The following is a 25,356-nucleotide window of genomic DNA, read 5'->3' as shown; positions in this document are numbered from 1 at the left end:
GGAAGAGTGCCCCCCCCCCCCCTCCTTGGGGTCAGTGGGAGGAGGAGTGTCCTCGTCGTCGCCCCCCCCCGTCCCGTCCCCCCCCCCGTCCCCGTCCCCCCCCCGTCCTTGGGGTCAGTGGGAGGAGGAGTGTCGTCGTCCGTCCCCCCCCCCCCCCCTCCCCCCCCCCCGTCCTTGGGGTCAGTGGGAGGAGGAGTGTCGTCGTCCGTCACCCCCCCCCCCCGTCCTTGGGGTCAGTGGGAGGAGGAGTGTCGTCGTCCGTCACCCCCCCCCCCCCCGTCCTTGGGGTCAGTGGGAGGAGGAGTGTCGTCGTCCATCACCCCCCCCCCCCCCCCCGTCCTTGGGGTCAGTGGGAGGAGGAGTGTCGTTGTCCCCCCCCCCCCCCCCCTTCCCGTCCCGTCCTTGGGGTCAGTGGGAGGAGGAGTGTCGTTGTTCCCCCCCCCCCCCCCGTCCTTGGGGTCAGTGGGAGGAGGAGTGTCTACCCCCCCCCCCCCCCCGTCCTTGGGGTCAGTGGGAGGAGGAGTGTCGTCGTCGCCGCCCCCCCCCCCCCCCGTCCTTGGGGTCAGTGGGAGGAGTGTCGTCGTCCAACCCCCCCCCGTCCTTGGGGTCAGTGGGAGGAGTGTCGTCCCCCCCCCCCCCCCCCGTCCTTGGGGTCAGTGGGAGGAGGAGTGTCGTCGTCGTCGCCCCCCCCCCCCCCCCGTCCTTGGGGTCAGTGGGAGGAGGAGTGTCGTGTCCCCCCCCCCCCCCCTTCCTTGGGGTCAGTGGGAGGAGGAGTGCCGTCCCCCACGTCCTTGGGGTCAGTGGGAGGAGGAGTGTCGTCGTCGTCCCCCCACCCCCCCCCCGTCCTTGGGGTCAGTGGGAGGAGGAGTGTCGTCGTCCCCCCCCCCCCCCCCGTCCTTGGGGTCAGTGGGAGGAGGAGTGTCGTCCCCCCTGTCCCGTCCCCCCCGTCCTTGGGGTCAGTGGGAGGAGGAGTGTCAACCCCCCCCCCCCCGTCCTTGGGGTCAGTGGGAGGAGGAGTGTCGTCCGCCCCCCCCCCCCCCCGTCCTTGGGGTCAGTGGGAGGAGGAGTGTCGTTCCCCCCCCCCCCCCCCCCGTCCTTGGGGTCAGTGGGAGGAGGAGTGTTGTCCCCCCCCCCCCGTCCTTGGGGTCAGTGGGAGGAGGAGTGTCGTCCCCCCCCCCCCGTCCTTGGGGTCAGTGGGAGGAGGAGTGTCGTCCCCCCCCCCCCGTCCTTGGGGTCAGTGGGAGGAGGAGTGTCGTCCCCCCCCCCCCCCCCGTCCTTGGGGTCAGTGGGAGGAGGAGTGTCTGTCCCCCCCCCCCCCCATCCTTGGGGTCAGTGGGAGGAGGAGTGTCCGTCCCCCCCCATCCTTGGGGTCAGTGGGAGGAGGAGTGTCCGTCCCCCCCCCCCCCCGTCCTTGGGGTCAGTGGGAGGAGGAGTGCCCCCCCATCCTTGGGGTCAGTGGGAGGAGGAGTGCCCCATCAAAGGGCCACAGTTTGGAGACCACTGCATTAGAAAAACCTATTTTGTGTTGTACCATGGTTAGATTAGTTCGGTGTGGTGGGGGTGGGGATTACAGGGGATCTTGTTTTTCTGGATAGGATATGGTAAATTGCAGTAAAGGACCATTCCTTTTTCTAGAAGAAGGGGCAGCACAGGCACAGATTTTTCAGTATTTTGGTTTTTAACATTTTTGAAGCTCCAATGTTGAAAATGATAAAGTTGGTCTCATCTCTGTACGTGGTAAATTTTAAACCCTTCCATATACCCCGTGAAATGATTGACCTCGGGTGATACACAGAGATGAACCAAATCCTCCTACGTAAGTTGTACCTCTTTTCAGCCATCTCTCCTTTACAGCCATTCAAAGTCCAGAATTTACACAGCGTTTCTGAGCTGTCAAAAGGCAGGGGGCGGGAAGCTGATGTCACACAGCATAGAGCTGGCAGCTGAATGTAATCTGAGACTTGAGTGGAGGCAATGGACACACCCCCCTCAGTCTTATCAGGAGACATGCAAAGCTGAGTCTCAGTCACTGTTTGCATACTGGGGGGGGGGCTGATTTCTCCTGGGATTTTCTAGTGGCATAGACTCATGCAGAAGGAAGAGAGCCGGCAGAAATCACACTCTGTGCTCTGGATTGAGGCAAGTACACAATATAGAAGGATATGTTTTGTTCATTTTTCATTTGTTAGGTTTACAGCCACTCTAAAGCAGACTACAGAGATAAACTAGAAGTGCAGAAGGTATTGGTATGAAGAGTACGACCAATCAATAAGCTTGATTGTTACATTTATTAATGGGTTCTGTATGACGTTGATACAAAGTCCATATGGGCAGTCCACATCAGTTTCTCAGAGCGAATGACTTGCCAGTGTATTTCTCTCCCACCACCCTTATTTTTTATTATTATTATTTTTTTTTTCCACCCCCTTCCTTTTTTTTTTTTTTTCCTTATTTACTTTTTTTTTGCCATTGATCTGCTTTTAACTAATTTATAATGTTGCTGTGTGTGTAATTTAGTAATATGTTTAGGTATGTTTTGACCTGAAAACCTGGCATGTCAGTAGCCGAGAGGACTGTTGGGACAGCTACATCTACAGCTTTAAAACCAGCCTGAAGCAACTTGTGGATTCTGTTTTGTACAGCTTGGAAGAGAGAAGGGAGAATAGGTATGATGGAAACAGCCCCAGCATGAAGGTATTTAAAGTAGCACAAACGCCTAAAACGTTTAAGATTTGTATGTTGAAAGTGAAGCTCCACTCTGTGGGACAGCTACGTTCAGAACAAGGTCCATGAGGGTCTACTTTGTTTAGAGGTGTTATGTTTTAGAGACAAAGTGGGAATTGTGCTAATCTGCAGGGGTGTCACCTTGCTGATCAGCTGCTTTAAAGCTGCTTCAGCTACTTTGTAAAAACTGCAGGCATGAGTTAAGACTAACCAGGTGCCTGTCACCTGTAGACTTATCTCTTCGCATCCGACAGGTTTGTGTTCCAGGAAGATAACTTCTGGAGCTCCTGTGCTGATCTCTTACGCTGAAACTGCTATGCCCACCCCTCCTCTCCTTATGCCCATTCGCAGAAGCCTTTGTATTATGTGACCTCTTTCACAAAATACAAAGGCTTCTGTGAATGGGCAGCAGAAGGGAGGGGCGCGCATAGCTGCTCTGTGTGCTTCACGCTTCTCTCACTGCCAAACTGCTATGCCCGCCCCTTCTCTCCTTCTGCCCACTCACAGAAGCCTTTTGTATTATGTGACCTAATATACAAAGACTTCTGTGAATAGGCAGCAGAAGGGAGGGGCAAGCATAGCTGCTCTGTGTGCTTCTCACTGCCAAACTGCTACGCCCACCCCTCTCCTTTTGCCCATTCACAGAAGCCTTTGTATTATGTGAACTCCTTCACAAAATACAAAGGCTTCTGTGAATAGGCAGAAGGGAGTGCAACTAACCTGTCACATATAAGTATTTGAAAGAAGTCCTAATTATTGGACTTACTCAGTGTGCACTTTTTGCAAAGTTGCTGAATTCCGGGAAAAAATATTATTTTCCCGTGCAGTGGGGCTGTGCCCGCTCTGCATGGGTTAATTGCTCGGTTTTGTCTAGGGGTTTATAAAGCTGAGCTATACTTACCTAATCTGCCGATCCTCCGAGCGCAGGATCGTTCACCGCTACTGCTGCCCCCTGCATGCTAGTGGTCTTGTGAATGGTCTGTTCCTGATGTCATTCTGCCCACAGACCAGCTCAGGACATGAGGACAGCAGGAACAGTCCACCACTGGACATGGGGAGTGCAGGTTTTAAGAGGAATGGGTAAGTACAGCTTTCCCTGAGCCCCTGGACAAAACGAGCACTTAACCCATCCAGTGCGGGCACAGCCCCACTGCATAGGAAAATATTATTTTTTTCACGGAATTCAGAAACTTTCCAAGAAGTGCATACTATGAGTTAAGTCCAATTATTGTGACTTCTTTCAAATACTTATATGTGACAGGTTTAGTTGCACTCCCTTCTGTTGCCCTTTTTTCTTTTTTTCTTTTTTTTTTTATCGGAGTTCTGCTTTAACAAAGCAGCTTTGCAACTCCAAGGCTATCAGTCCTAGGAGTAGCTTGGACCCATTTGGCTGGCCTAGGGAACCTTTGCTTTCTATTGAGTTTCTGCAGTTGGACTGTGCCTGTGTCATATGGCCTGCTGTGGAAACCTGAAAATTATTGAAGGCAAGGCTGTGAGGTGTGAAGAACAAGGAGGTCTTTAGAGCAATGCTGGAGGCATTTTACAGCACACACTGTTTCTTCTTGCTGGAGGTGGACATTTAGGTGAAGCCCAGAGCACCTGAGCAGCAGTAAATCTTCAGGCTGTCAGCAGCACAGTTCCAAATATAGAGAGCAACTGAGCATGCACAGAGTGGGATGAGGCAGTGTATTACTGGGTTTTACACAGTATAGGCACTGATTTTTAATGGGTTTTTTTTTTGTTTGTTTGTTTTATAGCTGCACCTGCCAAAGGGGCCAGCCTAAAGTAATCTAGCAGGACTTAATTGTCTGACTAAAGTTCCATTTTAACTTCTACTGAAAACTCAGTGTTGGGTGGAATCTGTTTTTATTAATATTTGTACTCCATACACTTAACTCTAGGAGGTACTAACAATGCCCATCAGCTGGAGGCTCTGTATTGCTTTTCTGCCCTTGCTATAGGACGAGGACCCTTGTGAACCTCTCGCTGGCAGCAACTCACCACCAGGAGGATCTCTGCGAGGAGCTGAGAAATTTCCCACCCATGGTGTCACTCCTTTCCTGATACTAAAGCCGGCCATAGATGGTTTGAATCTCAGCCAGGTTAGCAGGAACTGATTCAAACCAACTATGGGGGCAAGTCGATCCATCGATTGACTTGGGTAGAACTCATTCCATCGATTGACTTGGGTAGAACTCATTCCATCGATTGACTTGGGTAGAACTCATTCCATCGATTGACTTGGGTAGAACTCATTCCATCGATTGACTTGGGTAGAACTCATTCCATCGATTGACTTGGGTAGAACTCATTCCATCGATTGACTTGGGTAGAACTCGATCCATCGATTGACTTGGGTAGAACTCGATCCATCGATTGACTTGGGTAGAACTCGATCCATCGATTGACTTGGGTAGAACTCGATCCATCGATTGACTTGGGTAGAACTCGATCCATCGATTGACTTGGGTAGAACTCGATCCATCGATTGACTTGGGTAGAACTCGATCCATCGATTGACTTGGGTAGAACTCGATCCATCGATTGACTTGGGTAGAACTCGATCCATCGATTGACTTGGGTAGAACTCGATCCATCGATTGACTTGGGTAGAACTCGATCCATCGATTGACTTGGGTAGAACTCGATCCATCGATTGACTTGGGTAGAACTCGATCCATCGATTGACTTGGGTAGAACTCGATCCATCGATTGACTTGGGTAGAACTCGATCCATCGATTGACTTGGGTAGAACTCGATCCATCGATTGACTTGGGTAGAACTCGATCCATCGATTGACTTGGGTAGAACTCGATCCATCGATTGACTTGGGTAGAACTCGATCCATCGATTGACTTGGGTTCAACTCGATCCATCGATTTGACTTGGGTTCAACTCGATCCATCGATTTGACTTGGGTTCAACTCGATCCATCGATTGACTTGGGTTCAACTCGATCCATCGATTGACTTGGGTTCAACTCTATCCATCGATTGACTTGGGTTCAACTCTATCCATCGATTGACTTGGGTTCAACTCTATCCATCGATTGACTTGGGTTCAACTCTATCCATCGATTGACTTGGGTGCAACTCTATCCATCGATTGACTTGGGTGCAACTCTATCCATCGATTGACTTGGGTGCAACTCTATCCATCGATTGACTTGGGTGCAACTCTATCCATCGATTGACTTGGGTGCAACTCTATCCATCGATTGACTTGGGTGCAACTCTATCCATCGATTGACTTGGGTGCAACTCTATCCATCGATTGACTTGGGTGCAACTCTATCCATCGATTGACTTGGGTGCAACTCTATCCATCGATTGACTTGGGTGCAACCTAGCATGTCGGATTTTGACATGCGATTTGTCAGTGGTATAGCTGCTACCAGTAATCATTGTGTTCTCCCGCATCATCTATGGCCAGCCTGATTTTGAAGAATGTCGCTCACCAGCCTTGCTCATCCAGCCAGCAAGGGAGTGGCCTGTGCAGTCGGGTGAGTATTTCTCAGCCCCGTCCTGTATAATGAGTTGTTGCCAGCAACAGGATCGCAAGTTTGGCCATCACCCTTGGTCATTGGCTTCTAGTTAAACATACGTCGAGCTTCACGTCTGCTGAAAGCTCAGTTTGGTATATGAAGCTTGTCTGCTGTATTCATTATGAATGCCCAAAGTGGGGAAAATAAGGGCGCATTCACACCTGTGAACGGGCCTGATCACATGCGAGAACGCCGGCGGTTTTTCTTGGCGATTTAGCCCTATTGACGGTATTGGGAGGCTTTCAGTTCCCATAGATAATGGCAGCCATGCAATCGCTCCTGCAGATAATCACTGCCTGAGCAATTACATACAAGATGGCCTCCTCCCTTTGCCATCAATGGAGCTGTATCCCACAGCTCATTGTCGGGAAACCCTGCTGGGGCGATCCATTGTCAGGCTTTCGCAGGTGTGAATGGGGCCTCCTTTGTCTACTTTGGGCATTTCTAATGAATACAGCAGGCCAGCTTCACATACATCAGATGGCATTTTCAGGAGAGGTGAAGCTCAACTAATATGCTAGAAGCCCATTGGCAGGTGTGAATGTAGCCTAATGCACAAGCTTTCAGCTGTTGGGTCTTGTTGCCTTCTTTGTGACAGATGAATATGTACATCTGTCCACCCTGAAGTGATATTTTAGTTATTGGTTAAGGTTGGAGAGGTAAATCATCTAGATTTTTCTTATGTCTTCCAGGGACTCTGGTGGTGAGATCTCTGCAGTTGAGTTTCAGGTCTGTACACCTTCTATGGCAGTTGAAAGGGAGTTTTGTTTTTTAACCTATGGAGAGTGTAACTGGAGGAATGGGAAAATTTTTAGATTACGTGGTGAGCAGAGCCAGGAACCATGGTGAGGAAATCCTGCAGCTGGAGTCCTTAAGACGCAAGTCCAGCAAGAGTCGCACCCAACAGATTCCACCAAAGGACTCATTGACATGGACTCATTTTGGTCCAGGAGGAGATTCCTGCACCACGAATCTGATGATTTTTGTGGCTGGAATCATAGGTGGTTCCATACAGCTGGGGCCAGGAAACCCTGTATTAAGCAATGACAGGCTGCAGGGAACTGCAGTTGTTTATCACTGATCAGACAACCCATTCCTAAAGTATTCAGACCCCCTTCACTTTTTTCAATGTTATGTTGCAGCCTGATACTACAGTTGTTTAAATTCATTTTTTCTTCTCATTAATCTACACTCCGTACCCCATAATGACAAAGTGAAAACACAATTTTAGAAATGTTTGCAGTTGTATGAAAAGGGAAAAGCTGGAACCTCACATTGGCATAAGTATTCAGACCCTTTGCAACACTTGACATTTAGCAAAGGTGCCTCTCATTTCTCTTGATCATTGCTGAGATGTTTCTGCACCGAGATTGCAGGTCACCTGGGGTAAATTACATTGATTGGACATAATTTGGAAAGGTAAATACCTCTCTGTAAAAGGTCTCACAGCTGACCAGGCATACTGCATCAGAGCAAAAGGAACTGCCTGCAGAGCAAAAGCCGTGCGGTCAAAGGAACTGCCTGCAGAGCAAAAGCCGTGCGGTCAAAGGAACTGCCTGCAGAGCAAAAGCCGTGCGGTCAAAGGAACTGCCTGCAGAGCAAAAGCCGTGCGGTCAAAGGAACTGCCTGCAGAGCAAAAGCCGTGCGGTCAAAGGAACTGCCTGCAGAGCAAAAGCCGTGCGGTCAAAGGAACTGCCTGCAGAGCAAAAGCCGTGCGGTCAAAGGAACTGCCTGCATAGCTCAGAGATGGGAATATTGCAAGGCACAGATCTGGGGAAGGTTACAAAAGAATTTCTGCAGCACTGAAGGTTCCCAAGAGCACAGTGGCCTCCATAATTCTCATATGGAAGAAGTTTGGCACAACCAGGACTTTGCTCAGTGTGGCTGGGCAACCAGCTTTTGGAAATTAGGGGAGAAGGGCCTTAGTAAGAGAGGTGACCAAGAACCCGATGGTCACTCTGACTGAGCTACAGAGATCCTGTGTGGAGATGGGACAAAGTTCTAGAAGGACAACCATCACTGTAGCCCTCCACCGATCGGGGCTTTATGGCAGAGTGGCTAGACGGAAGCCTCTCCTCAGTGCAAAACACATGAAAGCCTGCTTGGAGTTTGCAAAACTTGAAGGACTCTCAGACTGAGGAACAAGGTTCTTTGGTCTGATGAAACCAAGATTGAACTGTTTTGGCCTCAATTCTAAAGTTTTTTTTCCAGGCAGCACTCATCACCTGCCTAATCCTGTCCCAACAGTGAAGCATGTTGTTGTTTTTCAGCAGAACAGACTGGGAAACTGGTCAGGTTTGAGGGAAAGCTGAATGGAATGAAGTACAGAGATCTCCTCATAAAAAAAAAAAACTTGTTCCACAACGTGTGGGACCTCAAACTGGGCCGAAGTTGGTTCTTCCAACTTGACAACGATCCTAAGTGCACTACCGGGACAACACAGGAGTGGCTATGGGACAACTCTGTGAATGTTCTTGAGTGGCACAGCCAGAGCCCTGACTTGAACCCAACTGAACATCTCTGGAGAGACCTGAAAATTACTGTCCACCGACAACCCCCATCCAACCTGACTGAGCTTGAGAGGATTTGCAAAGAAGAATGGCAGAAAATCCCTCAATCCAGGTGTGCAAAGCTTTGTAGCCTCATACCCAAAAAGGCTTGAGGCCGTAATTGCTGCTAAAGGTGCTTCAACAAAGTCTTGAGTAAAGGCTCTGAATAATTAACCCCTTGGCGCCGGCGCCTCCTGGCCCTTTGAGGGTTTCGGGGGGCGGGGTTTAGGGTCATGTGACCACTGTGACACGCTGTTACGGCGGACACATGATCGGGAAAGGTACCGATCGAAAGAGGAGATTGGGACCTTTCCGTGAGTACCGGACGTGCGCTCGGAGTGCACAGGGCGCACGCTCTCGGCACATATGGTTTTTTTTTTTAATAGATCGCAAATGTGCGGCCGCTTGGCATCTAGGCCCAGACACCAGGAGGCCGCACATTTGCGTTCGCCCGGCACCAAGAGGTTAAAGGAGAAGTACAGGCAAAGCTTGTTTGGCTATTCTTCTGTGGACTGCTCCTGTGACTAACGTCCACTGTCGGCTGATGTCACCCAGCTGGTCCAGGCTGGGGAAAGATCCCAAACCTAAAGTCTGGATCTACCCAGATGTCTGGACCAGCACCTGACCCAGCCTCAAGGCCAGCCGCTCCCAACCCTTCCACAGCCTGGCGCTCCAGTTAGTGGTGGGGGCAGAGCAGATGGCAGCGACCGACCGTCAACGTGCTTTGCTCAGAGCAGTGTGGAGAACTGTGCGATCAGCAGCATCTGAACGCTCAGTTCTCACCCTTAGAGCCGTCGGGGGACAAATGCAGCATCGGATTGATGCTGCACCCGCCTATGGTTTAAGGAGAAAAAAAAAATTTTTTAAGTACATGTGATATTTCAGTTTGTTGTTTATTTATTTATTTTCTTTTTCAATCCAGATATTTCTAAAATTCTGTTTTCACTGTCATTGTAAGGAGTGTAGAGTAATGAGAAAAAAAATGAATTTAAAAAACTGTAGTATCAGGCTGCAACATAACATTGAAAAAAGTGAAGGGGTTCTGCGTCGTTCAGGAATGCAGTGTCTGTAATCGCACAGCCAGCAAGGTGGTTGGGGACAGATGATTGTCTTCGGACACAGACTGCTTCCAGAGCTGATCCTCTGTGCCTATCTGCAGTGAACTGCCGTTTGTGCGATTGCGCGTGAACAGTGACGGACAGTTTCGGTGCCTGTCATTGCTTTGTACAGGTTTCCAGGCCACAACTGTCCAGAACCTCCTGTGACTCCAGATGCAAGAATCCGCTGCTGGACCAAATCGGTCTGTGTGAATGAGGCCTTCTCCTAGAGTCCAGCCATTGGCTGTATTTATGCAATCATGGTTCTTGTCAAAACCGTTCTAAAATACGCTCCCATTGGCGTGTGTACAGGTTCTATCTTTTGTGCTTTTCAGCACCAAATGCTGCCGGTTTTCCCTTGGTGGTGTTGCCTGGTTCAACAGACCAGAGAGCAGCGAATGTTGGCAAGGCTGTAGACCGAGAACCGTACCGTGAATTGTGGTTGTGTGGTGTCCCAGGTATTCTAAACTAGGAGTTCCGTGTTGAACCGCTCTGCCTTTTGAAAGCTCTAAATTTAGTTTTCTATAAACATTTTATAATGTATAGATATATGTATTGCATGGAAAATCCTACTTACAGCTGACTATTGGGTATGCATGGTTACATTGGTCCAGCTTGCATGTGTCATCCCTGGCCGGTCCCCGAAGTAGCCACTTCTACTACAGCCGTCTAGCCCTGGGTCCAGTGCCGAGTGGCTGCCCTGCCGCTTTGTGAACACAAGTTCTCTGCCACCATTCAGAGAACGCTTTCTATTTTCTCAATGAATGCAAAGTGTTCCCTGATTGGATGAGGTGGAATGGTGCGGCTGTGATGTCACGATCTGTCCTGTCCAATTAGGCAATCTGACAATTCGGAATGGTTTACAGAACACAACTTTGCATTATAAAATAATCGCATCGTGCAGGTATTGCACTTCGGCCTGTACTAGTTATCATGTAGCTAAGACATATATACATTTTTTTTTTTAATTTTTTTTTTTTTAGTGATTTTTTTTTGAGTTTCTTCAATATATATATATATATATATATATATATATATATATATATATATATATATATTTTTTTTTTTTTAATTTTTTATTTTTAGTGGAGCGTGGCACATTTATTCGTTTTTGACTATAGTAGCACATTAATATGAGTGTGTATGGTGTGTAGGCGATCCACTCATTCAATTTTTTCACATATATATTTTATATAATTTGGTATATAGCACTAAATTATAAAAGGTGATTTTGGTTATAAAGATTGTAATATTTAATATAATATTTTTTTATGCTTATTATTATACAGGACTTATATAGCACCGACAGTTTGCTCAGCGCTTTACATTATGGAGGGAGACAGTACAGTAACAATACAGTTCAATACAAAAGGAATTAGAGGGCCCTGATCCTCGGACACCATAGTAGCTCACAAGAATCACGATTATATAGTTATGTAGCTGTCCCTTTTTTTTTCTTTTTTTTTTTTTTTTTTTTTGGGATGGGTATGGGAAGGTTAAAACCAGGGGCAGACTGACAACTCATGGGGCCCCCGGGCAATAGGTAATCATGGGGCCCCTGTGTCCTTGCCCAAACTCAAAAAAGCCTATGAAAAAGGTACCAAGGGCATCTCATGGGGCCCCCTACTGACCCTGGGCCCTCGGGCAGTGCCCGAGTTTCCAAATGGTCAGTCCGCCCCTGGTTAAAACACATCAGTCTCATTAGGGAGATTGAACTTCACTTCCTGTCCTGTGGACTCGTTAGAAGTCAAGGGGATAACTAACTGTCCAATGTGAGGGGGGTTTGCTAAAACTGGAGCATTCAATCTGGTGCAGCTCTGCATAGTAGCCAAACCGCTTCTAACTTCAGCTCGCTCAATTAGGCTTTGACATTGTAAACTGGAAGTTGATTGGTTCAGTGCAGAGCTGCACCAGATTTTGAACACTCGAGTTTTAGTAAATTCTCCCTAGACCACAGGGATGTCAAACTGGCGGCACTCCAGCTGTTGCCAAACTAGAAGTCCCATGAGGCATTGCAAGATTGACCGTTACAAGCATGACTCCCACAGGCAGAGGCATGATGGGACTTGTAGTTTCGCAACAGCTGGAGGGCCGCCAGTTTGACACCTTTGCCCTAGATCAGGGGTAGGCAACCTGAGAGCCGCAGGACTACAAGTTCCATCATGCCTCTACAAGTCACAGCTGTAACTGTCAGTTTTGTAATCTTTGCAATGCCTCATGGGAAATGTAGTTCCACAACAGCTAGAGAGCCGCAGGTTGCCTACCCCTGCCCTAGACAGTCTGCAACCAGGGTTGATGATTTGCAGGTAGTAGCTCCATTAGCGATTTCCATGCAAACATCCATTGTTGGCTACAGGAGCTGCCGGTCTTCCATTGCTTTCAATGGGGCTTCCTTTTTGCAGCCAATCACCGGGAACCCCCATTGGTGTTACCTGTATGCAATTGTACATGGCTCCATTCACAAATGTGAATGGGGTCTCAACCCCTCACTGCTACAAATGTAAGTTTTGCCTTTAGTTTATACTTGAATTGCAGTTGTTTTTGGTTTTTGTTTGTTTTGGTTTTTGTTTGTTTTTGGTTTTTGTTTGTTTTGGTTTTTGTTTGTTTTGGTTTTTGTTTGTTTTGGTTTTTGTTTGTTTTGGTTTTTGTTTGTTTTGGTTTTTGTTTGTTTTGGTTTTTGTTTGTTTTTGTTTTTGTTTTGGTTTTTGTTTTTGTTTTGGTTTTTGTTTTGGTTTTGGTTTTTGTTTTGGTTTTGGTTTTTGTTTTTGTTTTAGTGTTTTTTGTTTGTGGTTTTTGTTTTTGTTTTTTGAGGGGGGGTTGGTGTTTTGTTTTTTTTTCCCATGTTATTAATGCACCTGAAGCAATCTTGTTCTGTGTTCTTGTCTATGCTATTATGACTCTTGGCATAGCAAGTACAATAGCCCTTTATTCTGGGTGAAGACTTCTGTTGCTGGGTTTGTTAGTAGTCGTGGTACTGTGGTATATCCAAGTCTCTGTGCATGCTAGGTTTGGGAGACGGCTCGTAGGACTCGTTCTCACCAGTTATGTTGTGCATTTTACTGTGTTTACCAATCCAGCCAAAATGCATTGACAGAATTCATGGTTTTCAGTAGGACCTGTTTCCCACCATCAGGGTACATTACAAAAAAAAATGTATTTCATGCTTCATTTTGACATTTAGGTCATCTATGTTGGGTGGTCTGGTAGATCAGTGCGCATGAATATATTGCCGCATGTGTTCTGGTGAGAACAAGCCCTGACTGTCCTTGAACCTGTGGTATGGGGTATTCTTCATAGACTCTGGTTAGCACTATGAGAATAAAAATCTTTCACCCGTTCAGTGAGCTTGACTCAAAAAAATCAGCCGTGTTGTATATTGCTGCTTCAAAATCACTTGGATAACCAAAAAAATGAATTCCTCTGATTTCTAACAGCCAGTAACACAGCGCTGATACTTATGGCTAGCTAGTTGATGTTGCCTAAAGCAAATTTTAGCTGGTACCTTTTTTGTTTTTTCATTTTCTATTGTAGTCACGTATCAACTACTGGCTCCTAAACTGCTAGACCAATCCACTGTTTGTTAGTTCAAAAGAAAAGCACCCGGAATGGATAAGAGGTTGTGGGCCAAATACTTCAACCTTGGGGCCCTTTCCTACAGGCCATGTTCATTACAATCCGCAGGGGGATCTGTGAATGATTTCCCTGCTGAATCGGGGCTGAAATGTTCGTTTTCCGGCTGAATCAGGGCTGAAATGTTCGTCTTCCTGCTGAATCGGGGCTGAAATGTTCGTTTTCCGTCCTGGTCTTAACATTCCAAGGTTAGGTCTATAGGCAAACTGATGTAAATGGACGAGCGCCTGTTTACATTTGACTGCCTCTGATCCTTCATGCTTGGGTCCTGAAAAATGGAAAAGAATGCAGACCTTGTATCCTCAAAATACACAAAATTCCAGTCCAATGCAGGGTCCGGGGAGAGCGGATATAGTGAATGCGGGGTCCGGGGAGAGCGGATATAGTGAATGCGGGGTCCGGGGAGAGCGGATATAGTGAATGCGGGGTCCGGGGAGAGCGGATATAGTGAATGCGGGGTCCGGGGAGAGCGGATATAGTGAATGCGGGGTCCGGGGAGAGCGGATATAGTGAATGCGGGGTCCGGGGAGAGCGGATATAGTGAATGCGGGGTCCGGGGAGAGCGGATGCGGTGAATGCCGGGTCCGGGGAGAGCGGATGCGGTGAATGCCGGGTCCGGGGAGAGCGGATGCGGGGGAATGCCGGGTCCGGGGAGAGCGGATGCGGGGGAATGCCGGGTCCGGGGAGAGCGGATGCGGGGGAATGCCGGGTCCGGGGAGAGCGGATGCGGGGGAATGCCGGGTCCGGGGAGAGCGGATGCGGGGGAATGCCGGGTCCGGGGAGAGCGGATGCGGGGGAATGCCGGGTCCGGGGAGAGCGGATGCGGGGGGAATGCCGGGTCCGGGGAGAGCGGATGCGGGGGGAATGCCGGGTCCGGGGAGAGCGGATGCGGGGGGAATGCCGGGTCCGGGGAGAGCGGATGCGGGGGGAATGCCGGGTCCGGGGAGAGCGGATGCGGGGGAATGCCGGGTCAGGGGTGAGCGGATGCGGGGGAATGCCGGGTCTGGGGTTTAGTAACTTTTTTATTATGGGGAAAAAAGAAAAAAAATGTTATTTGGTTTTACAAATATAGTTACAACAACAAAAAAACAGAAATAGGACAGTAAAAAGCTACACAATATCACAGTATAGATGCTGCGTTAAAGTTTTTAACAGAGAAAAACAAGGAAAGGTTTAGTAACACTTTAATGGGATTTGTGTGATTTATGTAGTTAATCTGGAATAATTGTCTTAGAATTGTAAGATTGACTTAAAATTGTAATGTTGTGTTCTGCTTATTCTATCCCCCCCCCCCCCCCCGCCACCCCCCCTCCCCCCCCGGGCATGCATGTCTGTGGTATAAATGTAGATTAGTCTTCATATTCTTTAGTTGCTTTTCCATTCATATAATTACCATTTTTAAAGGTTTAAAAATAAAAACTGTGCTAAAAACCATTTCCCATTGGCCATTGCAGCAAACCTGCTTCCAACTGTCATTTCTGCAGTTTCTGGTTTGAAAATAAAACAAGGAATCTCAGCAGATCTGCTGTGGGGGCACCAAGAGGTTTTTTTTTTTTTGGCATACTTTTTATAGTCTATTTTATAGTATTTGTCTGTTATGGACATTTATATATTGGAATGAGGAGTGTTTATTATGATGGTAGTAGTCTGACCGTGACAAGAAGATTTGTGGGTGTTAAAGAACAGCCATAGTTAGGAGTCTGGACTTTTTTTTGTTTTTTTCTTTCTTCCCCAATGGTCACGTATCTAGGTGGATGCAGCCTCTGTCCCACACTGGCTCTAGGTGTGTGAACTCAGCGATTTACATGACTGCTGATCTCTGAGTTCTCACAGCCGCTCTGAGCAGGGAGCGGTGACTGTCAGTCACCGCTCTCTGCTCTGCCCTCCCAGCGCTCACTGGAGCACTTGGCTGTGGAGGGGGAGGGGAGCTGCTGGCTCAGGCTCTCAGCAGCTCGCTGAGAGGCTGAGCCAGGTGCCTCTGCACACATTGGGGTGGATCCCAACTTTGATGTCAGGCTCTTTCCTCAGCCTGGACCGGCCGAGTGACTTCAGCCGACGGTGACCCGCTGTTGGCTGAAAACTGGTCACAGGAGGGCGGAACAAACTGGACTTATGTGATCCGCAGGAAAAGAGCTTTGGCTGTACTTCTCCATTAACCAATATTTTCAATGAACTGATTTTACTTGCATGCTTCTTGTAAATCCTCGCCTTGTAAAACGACACAATCCGTTTAAAATAGAAATGCATTTGTGTATAGATATAAGAAAAAATTATAAATACAATTTCCCCCCCCCCCCCCCCCTTTTTTTATTTTTTTTTTATTTACAAGTGATCACATGACCTCTGTTCTCAGCTGCGTAAGAGCTGTGGGATGAGAAACAATAGCACACTGATCTTCCCAGTGAATGGCTGTGCAGGGGACGTGGGTGTCAGAACAAGTCTGATCATTGGAGGAGAGGCTGAGTTCCCGGCACAGCTAGAAAACTGACCACGCTGTGCTCTCATGCCTAGTGTGGTCAGTTTGTGTTTTTTTGTTTTTGTTTTTTTATTGGAAAGCAGAGTGATTGGCAGGGACATCAGGGATTTCACACAAAGGAAGCCATACAAAGAGAACAGGGGACTTCTTCATACAAGTACATGGTACAGATCAGGTACAGGAAATGTTGGTTTTACATTTTCTGTAACCTGGTATGGTGTTCATTCTGCCCAATTCTGCTAATAAGACACCCCCCCACCCCCCTATTTCCGGGCAGGCGGAGTTCTAAAAGTTTGCTGTATTGCAGCTCTCCCCGGCATGCACAGGTGGTGGGTGCTTCCACATTTCTTGAATACCTTGTTCCTGCTGCTGACTCTGTGATCCTATAGGACACGGCAGTGACCATTGGGCCTGTGGGAGGAGCCACTGCACACAGTAGGACCCAGGTATTCAGTGCAACAACTGGAGAACGGCAGTACTGCAGACTTTTAGGGCATTGCCTGTTGGAAAGGTAAGTATTTTTTCCTTTTTTACAACAAGGTGGTCCTCAGTTGCTTTGGTGCGCTTAAAGCCCAACTCCAGGAAATTTTAAAGTAGAACTATAGCAAAAGCTTTTTTTTTTTTTTTTTTTTTTTTGTCTTTCTTTTGTTTTTCTTCCCCACTTTGGAGAAAGGGAGGATTATAATAACCCCTGTCAGGTTTTTTTTTTTTTTTTTTTTTTGCCATCTGTGTCCCATTGCTGAGATTTCCCTTCACTTCCTGCCCCATAGACAAACAGGAAGCGATAGGAAATCTTTGCAAATGAAAATAATTTCTTGGGGACACCCAGAACCGGTGTCCCCATTGGAAGGTTTCCCCTCTACTACTTTTTGGGGACAATCCAAAATGTTGTGATTTTTCTTTTACTTTAAATTGATCATTATAAACAGGACAAATCGAGAGGGAGAATCTCCCTAATGTGGGCACAGACAGCAACAAAAACTGGCAGGGGGTCTAATCCATCTCCACTCCATCCAAAACCAAAAAAAAAGGTTTTGCCTTTTAGATCTACTTAAAAAGTGATCTCTTGCAGTGGGGCTGTGCCTACCTTCATGGGTTAATTGCTTATGTAGGGCTAGGGGACTTGTTAACCCCTCGCCCTCCAGAGGATTTCCCCCTTCCTGACCAGGCCATTTTTTGCGATACGGCGCTGCGTTACTTTAACTGACAATTGCGCGGTCATGCAGCGCTGCACCCGAATGTAATTTTCCCACTAATAGAGCTTTCTTTCGGTGGTATTTGATCGCCTGTGCGTTTTTATTTTTTGCTGTATAAACAACAAAAGACCTACCATTTTGGAAAAAAAGTATATATTTTTCACACTTTGGTATTAACTGCTTCCTGACCGCCCTATAGCAGAAATACTGCTACAGGGAGTCACGTGTGCACAAAATCACGTGTATGTATGTGCAGGGGCGGACTGACAACTCATGGGGCCCCCGGGCAATAGGGGATCATGGGGCTCCTGTGTCCTTGCCCAAACTCAAAAAGGCCTATGAAAAAGGTACCAGGGGCATCTCATGGGGCCCCCTACTGACCCCGGGCCCTCGGGCAGTGCCCGAGTTTCCAAATGGTCAGTCCGCCCCTGGACCGGGGTGTAAAACAGTGTGCATGGAAACATAGTATAACACGATTTAGTTACATAGTTAGTCTGGCTGAAAAAAAGACAAAAGTCCATCCAGTTCAACCAATAAAAATAAAATAAAAAGTTATAATCCTACACCCACAGTTGATCCACAGGAAGGCAAAAAAAACCCAGAATAGAATAAAACAGAATATAAACATCTTCTGAAATTCATCTTCTGAAATTCGAGTTTCCAAATGGTCAGTCCGCCTGTGTGTGTGTGTGTGTGTGTGTGTGTGTGTGTGTGTGTGTGTGTGTGTGTGTGTGTATATATATGTGTATGTGTGTATGTGTATGTGTATATGTGTATGTGTATATGTGTATGTGTGTATGTATATATGTGTGTATGTGTGTATGTATATATGTATGTGTATATGTATGTATGTATATGTGTGTATGTATATATGTGTATATGTGTGATTTTTGCATCTCCTCCCTGTTGGCACGTGCACACTGCTTTGGATGGCTGTGCACAGCCATGCGAAGCAGTGCGATTACAGTGAAGCACACAGGACATAGTGATACAGCACACAGTCAACCCTTTTATTTCCCCTTATATTAACCCGTTCCTGCCCAGTGTCATTAGTACAGTGTCAGTGCTTGCGCTTTTTTTTTTTTTTTTTTAACCCACGGAGCACTGTATTGGTGTCACTGGGGATGTCAGTGACACCAAGTCAGTCCCCCCCCCCCCCCCCCCCCCCAGTGTCTTAAATGCTCGCCACAGTCCCTCTGTAAGTTGTTGATCGCCGCCATTACTAGTGAAAATATTTAAAAAAATTAAAAGTCCCAGTATATATACCTCCATTTGTAGTCTCTATAACTTTCACATAAACCAATTAATTTACACGTATTGGGATTTTTCTTTTTTAGCGAAGACACGGAACAGAATATGTTGCAGTTTAAATTTATGCCGAAATTGTAATTGTAAGCAAAAAGTCAAAAATATTTTTTTTCTCAGAATTGTTCGTGTTTTTGGGGTTTTTTTTGTTTTTGTTTTTTTTTTGATAGCGCAAAAAATAACACACAGGCGATCAAATACCACCAAAAGCTCAATTTGTGGGGAAAAAGACATAAAGTTCATTTGGGTGCAGTGTTGCATGAGCAGTTGTCAGTTGAAGTAACGTAGCGCCATAACGCAAAGAATGGCCTGGTCAGGAAGAGGGGGAAATCCTCCGGAGGGCAAGTGGTTAGATGTTTTCCAGTAAAATAATGTAAATCAAATTTCATCATTTATTTATTTCAGGTACTTGTATAGCGCCATCAATTTACGCAGCTCTTTACATATATATTGTACATTCACATCAGTCCCCGCCCCCGAGGAGCGTACAATCTAAGGTCCCTAACTCACATTCATACATACACATACTAGGGACAATTTAGACAGGAGCTAATTCACCTACCAGCATGTCTTTGGAGTGTGGGAGGAAACCGGAGTACCCGGAGGAAACCCACACAGGCACAGGGAGAACATGCAAACTCCAGGCAGGTGATGCCGTGGTTGGGATTCAAACCAATGACCCGAGTACTGCCAGGCAGAAGTGCTAACCATTTAGCCACTGTGCTGCCCACAGTTAGGCCAAAATGTATTCTGCTACATGTCTTTGCTAAAAAAAAAAAAAAAAAATTCCCAATGTGTAAATTAATTGGATTACGTGAAATCTATACGTGATTTTGCGCACCCGTGCCGCCCTGTAGCAGTATTTCTGCTATAGGGTGGCGCAGAAGTGATTAAAGATAATCTACTTACCGAATCCTATGCTCCTCCAAACTTCTAGACTGGTCTTTGCAGCATCTTCTCCCCTATGCTCCAGTGGTCCAAGGTCCTGATGTCATCAAGGCCAATGCAGGGTCCATAGCACTGTTTTGTATGTGAGCATGCTGAGGGACGGCCCAATGCCATATGGGGGAGCACCATTTACCAGAGGATCAGGCAACTTCTTCTGTCCCCTTGTCTAAACAAGCCGTTAACCCTTGCAGCGTGGGCACAGCACCAGTGGAAGGAATCGTTTTCAAATTTCCCATAGCTGGGCTTAACAATGGGGGTTGCTTTTGTTAAAAATGCCTTTTCGACTTGACCTTGTAGTTTTTGGGTGTCCTAATTTTTGAAACTAAAAGCGTACTTGTAAATGCCCAGACTAGCTGGTGACTGGCTACGATTCATATTCGGGTATTGTTAGCAGTTATGGGGAATCGATCAGGTTGTGTGAATTTTTGTGTACATTGGTCTTCTTTCTGCATGATGTGCTGTGACTGTCCACACCTAGACCCATTCCTGATGCAAATATTCATCTTGCAGGTGAACGAGTGTTGTGTTTTCATGGGCCACTCCTCTATGAAGCAAAGGTAAGTTGCATATGTTGTCCTTCCTGTTTTCAGGCTGTTTCCTGGTTGTGTTGCTGCAATCGAATTGTGAAGAGTAAGGCAAGAAACGGCCTGCTTGGAGATGAGGGTTCAATACCTAAAATTTAGCGGTGCACCGAAATGAAAGTTAGGGACCAAAACCAAAAATTCAGGATGTGCTTGGCCGCTAACCAAATGGACAGGTTTTAAAAAAAATATATTTAATTTTTTTAAAATGTAATTGTATTATAGTCTACTTTTACCAACCCCATTCCGCCCTGCCTATAGCAGATTGATGGCCAGGCGGGATGTTCCCCCGTCATTTGCAGTCCTCTCAGGAGGCGGCACGATCTGTCACCAGCTGTGTCCGCCGGTCACTGATCACTGCACTGGCCTACTGCTGGTGTCATGTGATCAGTCACCAATCGCAGCAGATCACATGACCGTTAACAATGGATGGCTTCCTTTCATGCCATTCATTGTATACAATTGTGGTGTTGGCTAAATTGTAAGCTCCACGATCACGGCCCTCCTATTCTTTCCGTACTGAAATGTGTTGTAATTGTACTGTCTTATATTGTAAAGCGCTGAGCAAACTGTCGGTGCGATATAAATCCTGTATAATAATAATTATTGGTCACAGCGATCACATGGTACAGACAGGGCCAGTCACAGCCCATCTGTATCATGTGATTATCTTTGGAAAAGACACTGAATCCGTTTCATTCAGTAAAAATGGTATTAAGCAGTCCTTAACCATTAGCCGCCCGGCCAATGGCCGTTTGGCGGCTTCAAATGTGTCCCTGCATTCCGGGTGCACGCCATTTGGCGTGCTCCCGCACATGCGCCGTTTGCGCTAATGCAGAGCGGCGCAGCAGTGCGATCTGTCACCGGCCGTGCACCTTGGACACGGCCGATGACAGATCCGAGTACCGGCTCCCGTTGCTGGTATAATGTGACCTGCTGTGACCAATCACAGCAGATCACATGACAGTTGTATACAATGGATGGCTTCATTCATGATGCCATCCATTGTATACTAGTGCCTAGCTGTGAATGGTCACAGCTAATCACATGCACATGTCATGTGATTAGCTGTGACCAAATCACAGCTAAGCACAAAAAAAAAAGCTGAATGAATCGATTTCATTCAGGTAAATGCTTGCTTATAGCAAAGTAATTCTTTGCTATAAGCAAATTGTGTAAAAAAAAAAATAAAAAATACTGATCACTTCCCCAAAGTAGTACAATGTTACTATGGTAACATTGTACTACTTTGGTCATAGTAAAATATGAAAAAAAAATCTTAAAAAAAATAAAATGTAATAAAAAATTAAATATAATAAAAAAAATTAAAAAAAATATATATATATTTTTTTTTCATACTGTCACCAGTCAGTGTCCCTGTTCACCGCCATGCCAGTTATATGATGATGCTGTACTGCACTGGTGACAGTATGTAAAAAAAAAAATAGTGAAAATAATTTTTTAAATTTTTTCATTTTCCGAAAAATTATGACAAAAAAATACAACTTCAAAAAACTCGCCATGCCTCTTATGAAGTACGTCGGACTGTCTACTCTGCAAAAAGGGGTCATTTGGGGATATCTGTACTATTCTGACATTCTTGGACCTCAAGAAATTAGATTGGCTGTCAGTACTTCAGGATTGATCAATAATCAGATCTATACCATAGTTTGTGAACTCTATAACTTTCCTACAAACTAAAAAATACATCCTAATTTGGGTTATTTTCCCCAAAGACATGTAGCAGAATACATCTCGGCCTAAATTTATGAAGAACAATTATTTATTTGTAAACTTTTATAACAGAAACAAAGAAAAATGTGGTTTTTTTTTCAAAATTTTCTGTCTTTTTTTGTTAAATTAGCAAAAAATAAAAACCCCAGCGGTGATTACATACCACCAAAAGAAAGCTCTAGTTGTGTGAAGAAAATGATAAAATTTTAGTTTGGGTACAATGTTGTATGACCGCGCAATTGTCATTCAAAGTGTGAGAGCGCTGAAACCTGAAAAATGGCCTGGGCAGGAAGATGTAAAATTGCCCGATATTGAAATGGATAAAAAAAAAAAAAAATCCTGCTCACTTCCCCAGAGTAGTACAGCGTCACTATGGCACTGTATTGCTCTGGTCCGTGTGTTGTAAGCAAAAGAAATCGCAAAAAAAGTTTAACTTTTTTTTTTGTTTTTTTAAATACGTGCATGCTGTCATCAGTGTCCCTGATCAACCACCACACCAGGTATATGATAACACTGTACTTGACTGGTGACAATAGGTTTGAAAAAGTGCAATTTTTTTTTTCTTCACTTTCCAGAAAATTGTGACAAGAAATTACAACTTCAAAAAAACCATTCCTCTTTCTAAATACCTTGGACTGTCTTTTTTTTTCCGAACATGGGTAATTTTGGGGGTATTTGTACTGTCCTTACATTTTGGGGGTGGGTTATTTGTACTGTTCTGGCTTTTTTGGGCCTCCAATAAGTGAGATCGGCCATCATTACATCAGGATTGATCGATTTTCAGATACAGTGGATATAAAAAGTCTACACCCCCCCCCTGTTAAAATGTCAGGTTTCTGTTATTTAAAAAAAAGTGTTCATATGACGTCCTCCCAGAACACTCTCTCCTGCGCGCCCCCAGGGTTGCGCACCCGATCTGCGTGATAGCTGTGTTCTACAGACACAGCTGATCATGTGATGTGGTAAAAGGCCAATCACAGCGGTCTTTTACCACGTGATCAGCCATGTCCAATGACACGCTGATCACGAGGAAATGCAATTGCCGGTTCTCGGCTGCACTTTCCTCACGCTGTCGGAGCGCGAGGAAAGTACTGCCGAGAACCGGCAGCTGTCAGAACAGGGATCGGTGCTGCCCACCTGTGCCACCCATCAGTGCCCACCAATTGCGCCAGTCAGTGCCGCCTATCAGTACCCATCATTAGTGCCACCTCATTAGTGCTGCCTATCAGTGCTGCCTCATCAACGCACATCAGTGAAGGAGAAAAATTACCTGTTTGCAATTTTGTTTATAGCTCAAAAAGTAAAACGCCCAGCAACGATTAAAAACCACCAAAAGAAAGCTCTATTTGCGATACAAAAATGCTAAAATTTCATATGGGTACAGTGTTGCATGACCGCGCAATTGTCATTCAAAGTGCAATATCGCTGAAAGCTGAAAATTGGCCTGGGCAACAAGGGGCTATAAGTGCCCGGTAGGCAAGTGGTTAAGCAATCATAATGTGTGAAAAAAAAATTCTGATCCCTTCCCCAGAGTAGTACAGTGTTACTATGGCACCGTATTGCTCTGGTCAGTGTGTTTGAAAGAAAAAAAAAAATCAAAAAAAAAAAAATGCAAGAAAAGAAATTTTTACTTTGTACTGGACTGGTGACAATATGTTTAAATGTTTTTAAGTGCAATTTTTTTTTCTTCACTTTCCAAAAAATTGTGACAAATTACAACTTCAAAAAACTCGCCATGCCTCTTTCTAAATACCTTGGACTGTCTATTTTCTGAACATGGGTCATTTGGGAGGTATTTGTACTGACCTTACATTTGGGGGGTTATTTGTCCTGTCCTGGCTTTTTTGGGCCTCAATAAATGAGATCGGCCGTCATTTCATTACGGATTGATCGATTTTCAGATACAGTGGATATAAAAAGTCTGCACCCCCCACCCCTTTGTTAAAATGTCAAGTTTCTGTGATTTAAAAAAAAATGAGACCTAGATAAGTCAGTCATTTCAGAACGTTTTCCACCTTTTTTAATGTGACCTATGAACTGTACAACTTAGTTGAACAACAAACTGAAATCTTTTAGGTGGAGAGAAGTAATAATCACAAACTAATAATCTGGTTGCATAAGTGTGCACACCCTTAACCACTTGCCGACCGCAGATAGCCGAATGACGGCTTCACTGCAGCCGACCAGTTCTGGGAGGGTGTCATATGACGTCCTCCCAGAACGCGCTCTTCGGCACGCCCCAGGCGATCTTCGTGATCAGCTGTGTCCTACGGACACAGCTGATCACGTGATGTGGTAAAAGGCCAATCACAGCGGCCTTCTACCACATGATCAGCCGTGTCCAATGACATGCTGATCACCGGGAAATGCAATTGCCGGTCATAAGCTGCACTTTCCTCATGCTGTGACAGCATGAGGAAAGTACTGCCGAGAACCGGCAGTTGTCAGAGGAGGGATCGGCAACGATCATCAGGGCACTGATGATTGGAACCACCCATTAGTGCCGCCTCATCAATGCCCATCAGTGCCACCTATCTGTGCCCATGAGTGCTGCCTATCAGTGCAGCCTCAACGCACATCAGTGAAGGAGAAAAATTACCTGTTTGCAAAATTTTATAATCGAAACAAAGAAACTTTTTTTTCAAATTTTTTGCTTTTTTTTTGTTTATAGCGCAAAAAATAAAACACCCAGCGGGGAGTACATACCACCAAAAGCTCTATTTGTGTGAAAAAAATGATAAAAATTTCATATGGGTATAATGTTCAGATCAGACAGGGTGCAGTACATATAGGTGGGTGGAATGGGGAAAGATGGGGGGGAAGGCTATGGCAGGTGACAAGAAGGTTCCCATGTTGCAGACAACCAGTGGAATTGGTACCATTTGTATGAAAATAAGAAATATGCAAAATCCGTGTGAACAAGGTGTCAATCAATTAAACTGTTTCTTCACCAATGCCAGAAGTCTGCCAAGCAAAATAGGTGAGTTGGAAGGTTTGGTGCATGAAGAGAGCTAGGATTTAATTGGTATTGCTGAATCTTGGCTTCATTCTTCACATGACTGGGCCATTCATATTCCTGGCTAGGTTCCCTTTCGGAGAGACGGGGGAAATAGGAAAGGTGGTGGTGTCTGTCTCTATGTGAGAAGTGATCTCAGAGCGAGTGTGAAACAGGACCTAGTTGATGGAGAGTGTGATGAGGCTGAAGTATTGTGTGGAACTGCACATGGGGGGCGGTACTACAAAGGTAATCATTGGAGTTTGTTATAGGCCTCCCAGTGTTAATGAGGAGGTGGAAACTCCGATGCTTGCACAGATCGAAAGGGCTGCAAGGGCTGGGACAGTGATGATAATAATGGGGGATTTTAATTACCCGGAAATTAACTGGCGTAATGGTACTACAGGAACAGTTAAAGGGCAAACATTTTTAAACCTACTACAGGACAATTTTATGGCTTAGTAGAGGCCCCTACTAGGAACAATGCTCTGCTGGACTTTGTAATCTCAAACCATGCAGAGCAAATGTCCATATAAAAGAACATCTGGGTAGCAGTGACCATAACATGATTTAATT

General features: G+C 45.9%; 1 protein-coding gene across 3 annotated transcripts in view; it reads left to right on the top strand.

Annotated features, from left to right (window-relative positions):
* The window catches only part of MORF4L1 (mortality factor 4 like 1), an 82,520-nt gene that overhangs the window by 20,135 nt on the left and 37,029 nt on the right, over positions 1-25,356 (top strand). For 2 of the 3 annotated variants that reach the window (XM_089666723.1, XM_089666722.1), the window contains exon 2: positions 19,981-20,027. In XM_089666723.1, the coding sequence (XP_089522849.1) occupies positions 19,981-20,027 (47 nt within the window). Of the gene's footprint in view, positions 1-6,982; positions 6,999-19,980; positions 20,028-25,356 lie in introns of those variants that run through there. The other variant, XM_089666724.1, reaches the window with a different exon arrangement.

This window comes from Staurois parvus, unplaced genomic scaffold (genome assembly GCF_062004578.1).
Source record: "Staurois parvus isolate SC_StPar_1 unplaced genomic scaffold, SC_StPar_1.0 ptg002801l, whole genome shotgun sequence".
NCBI classification, from domain to species: domain Eukaryota; kingdom Metazoa; phylum Chordata; class Amphibia; order Anura; family Ranidae; genus Staurois; species Staurois parvus.
This window is presented reverse-complemented; position numbering and strand designations above follow the sequence as displayed.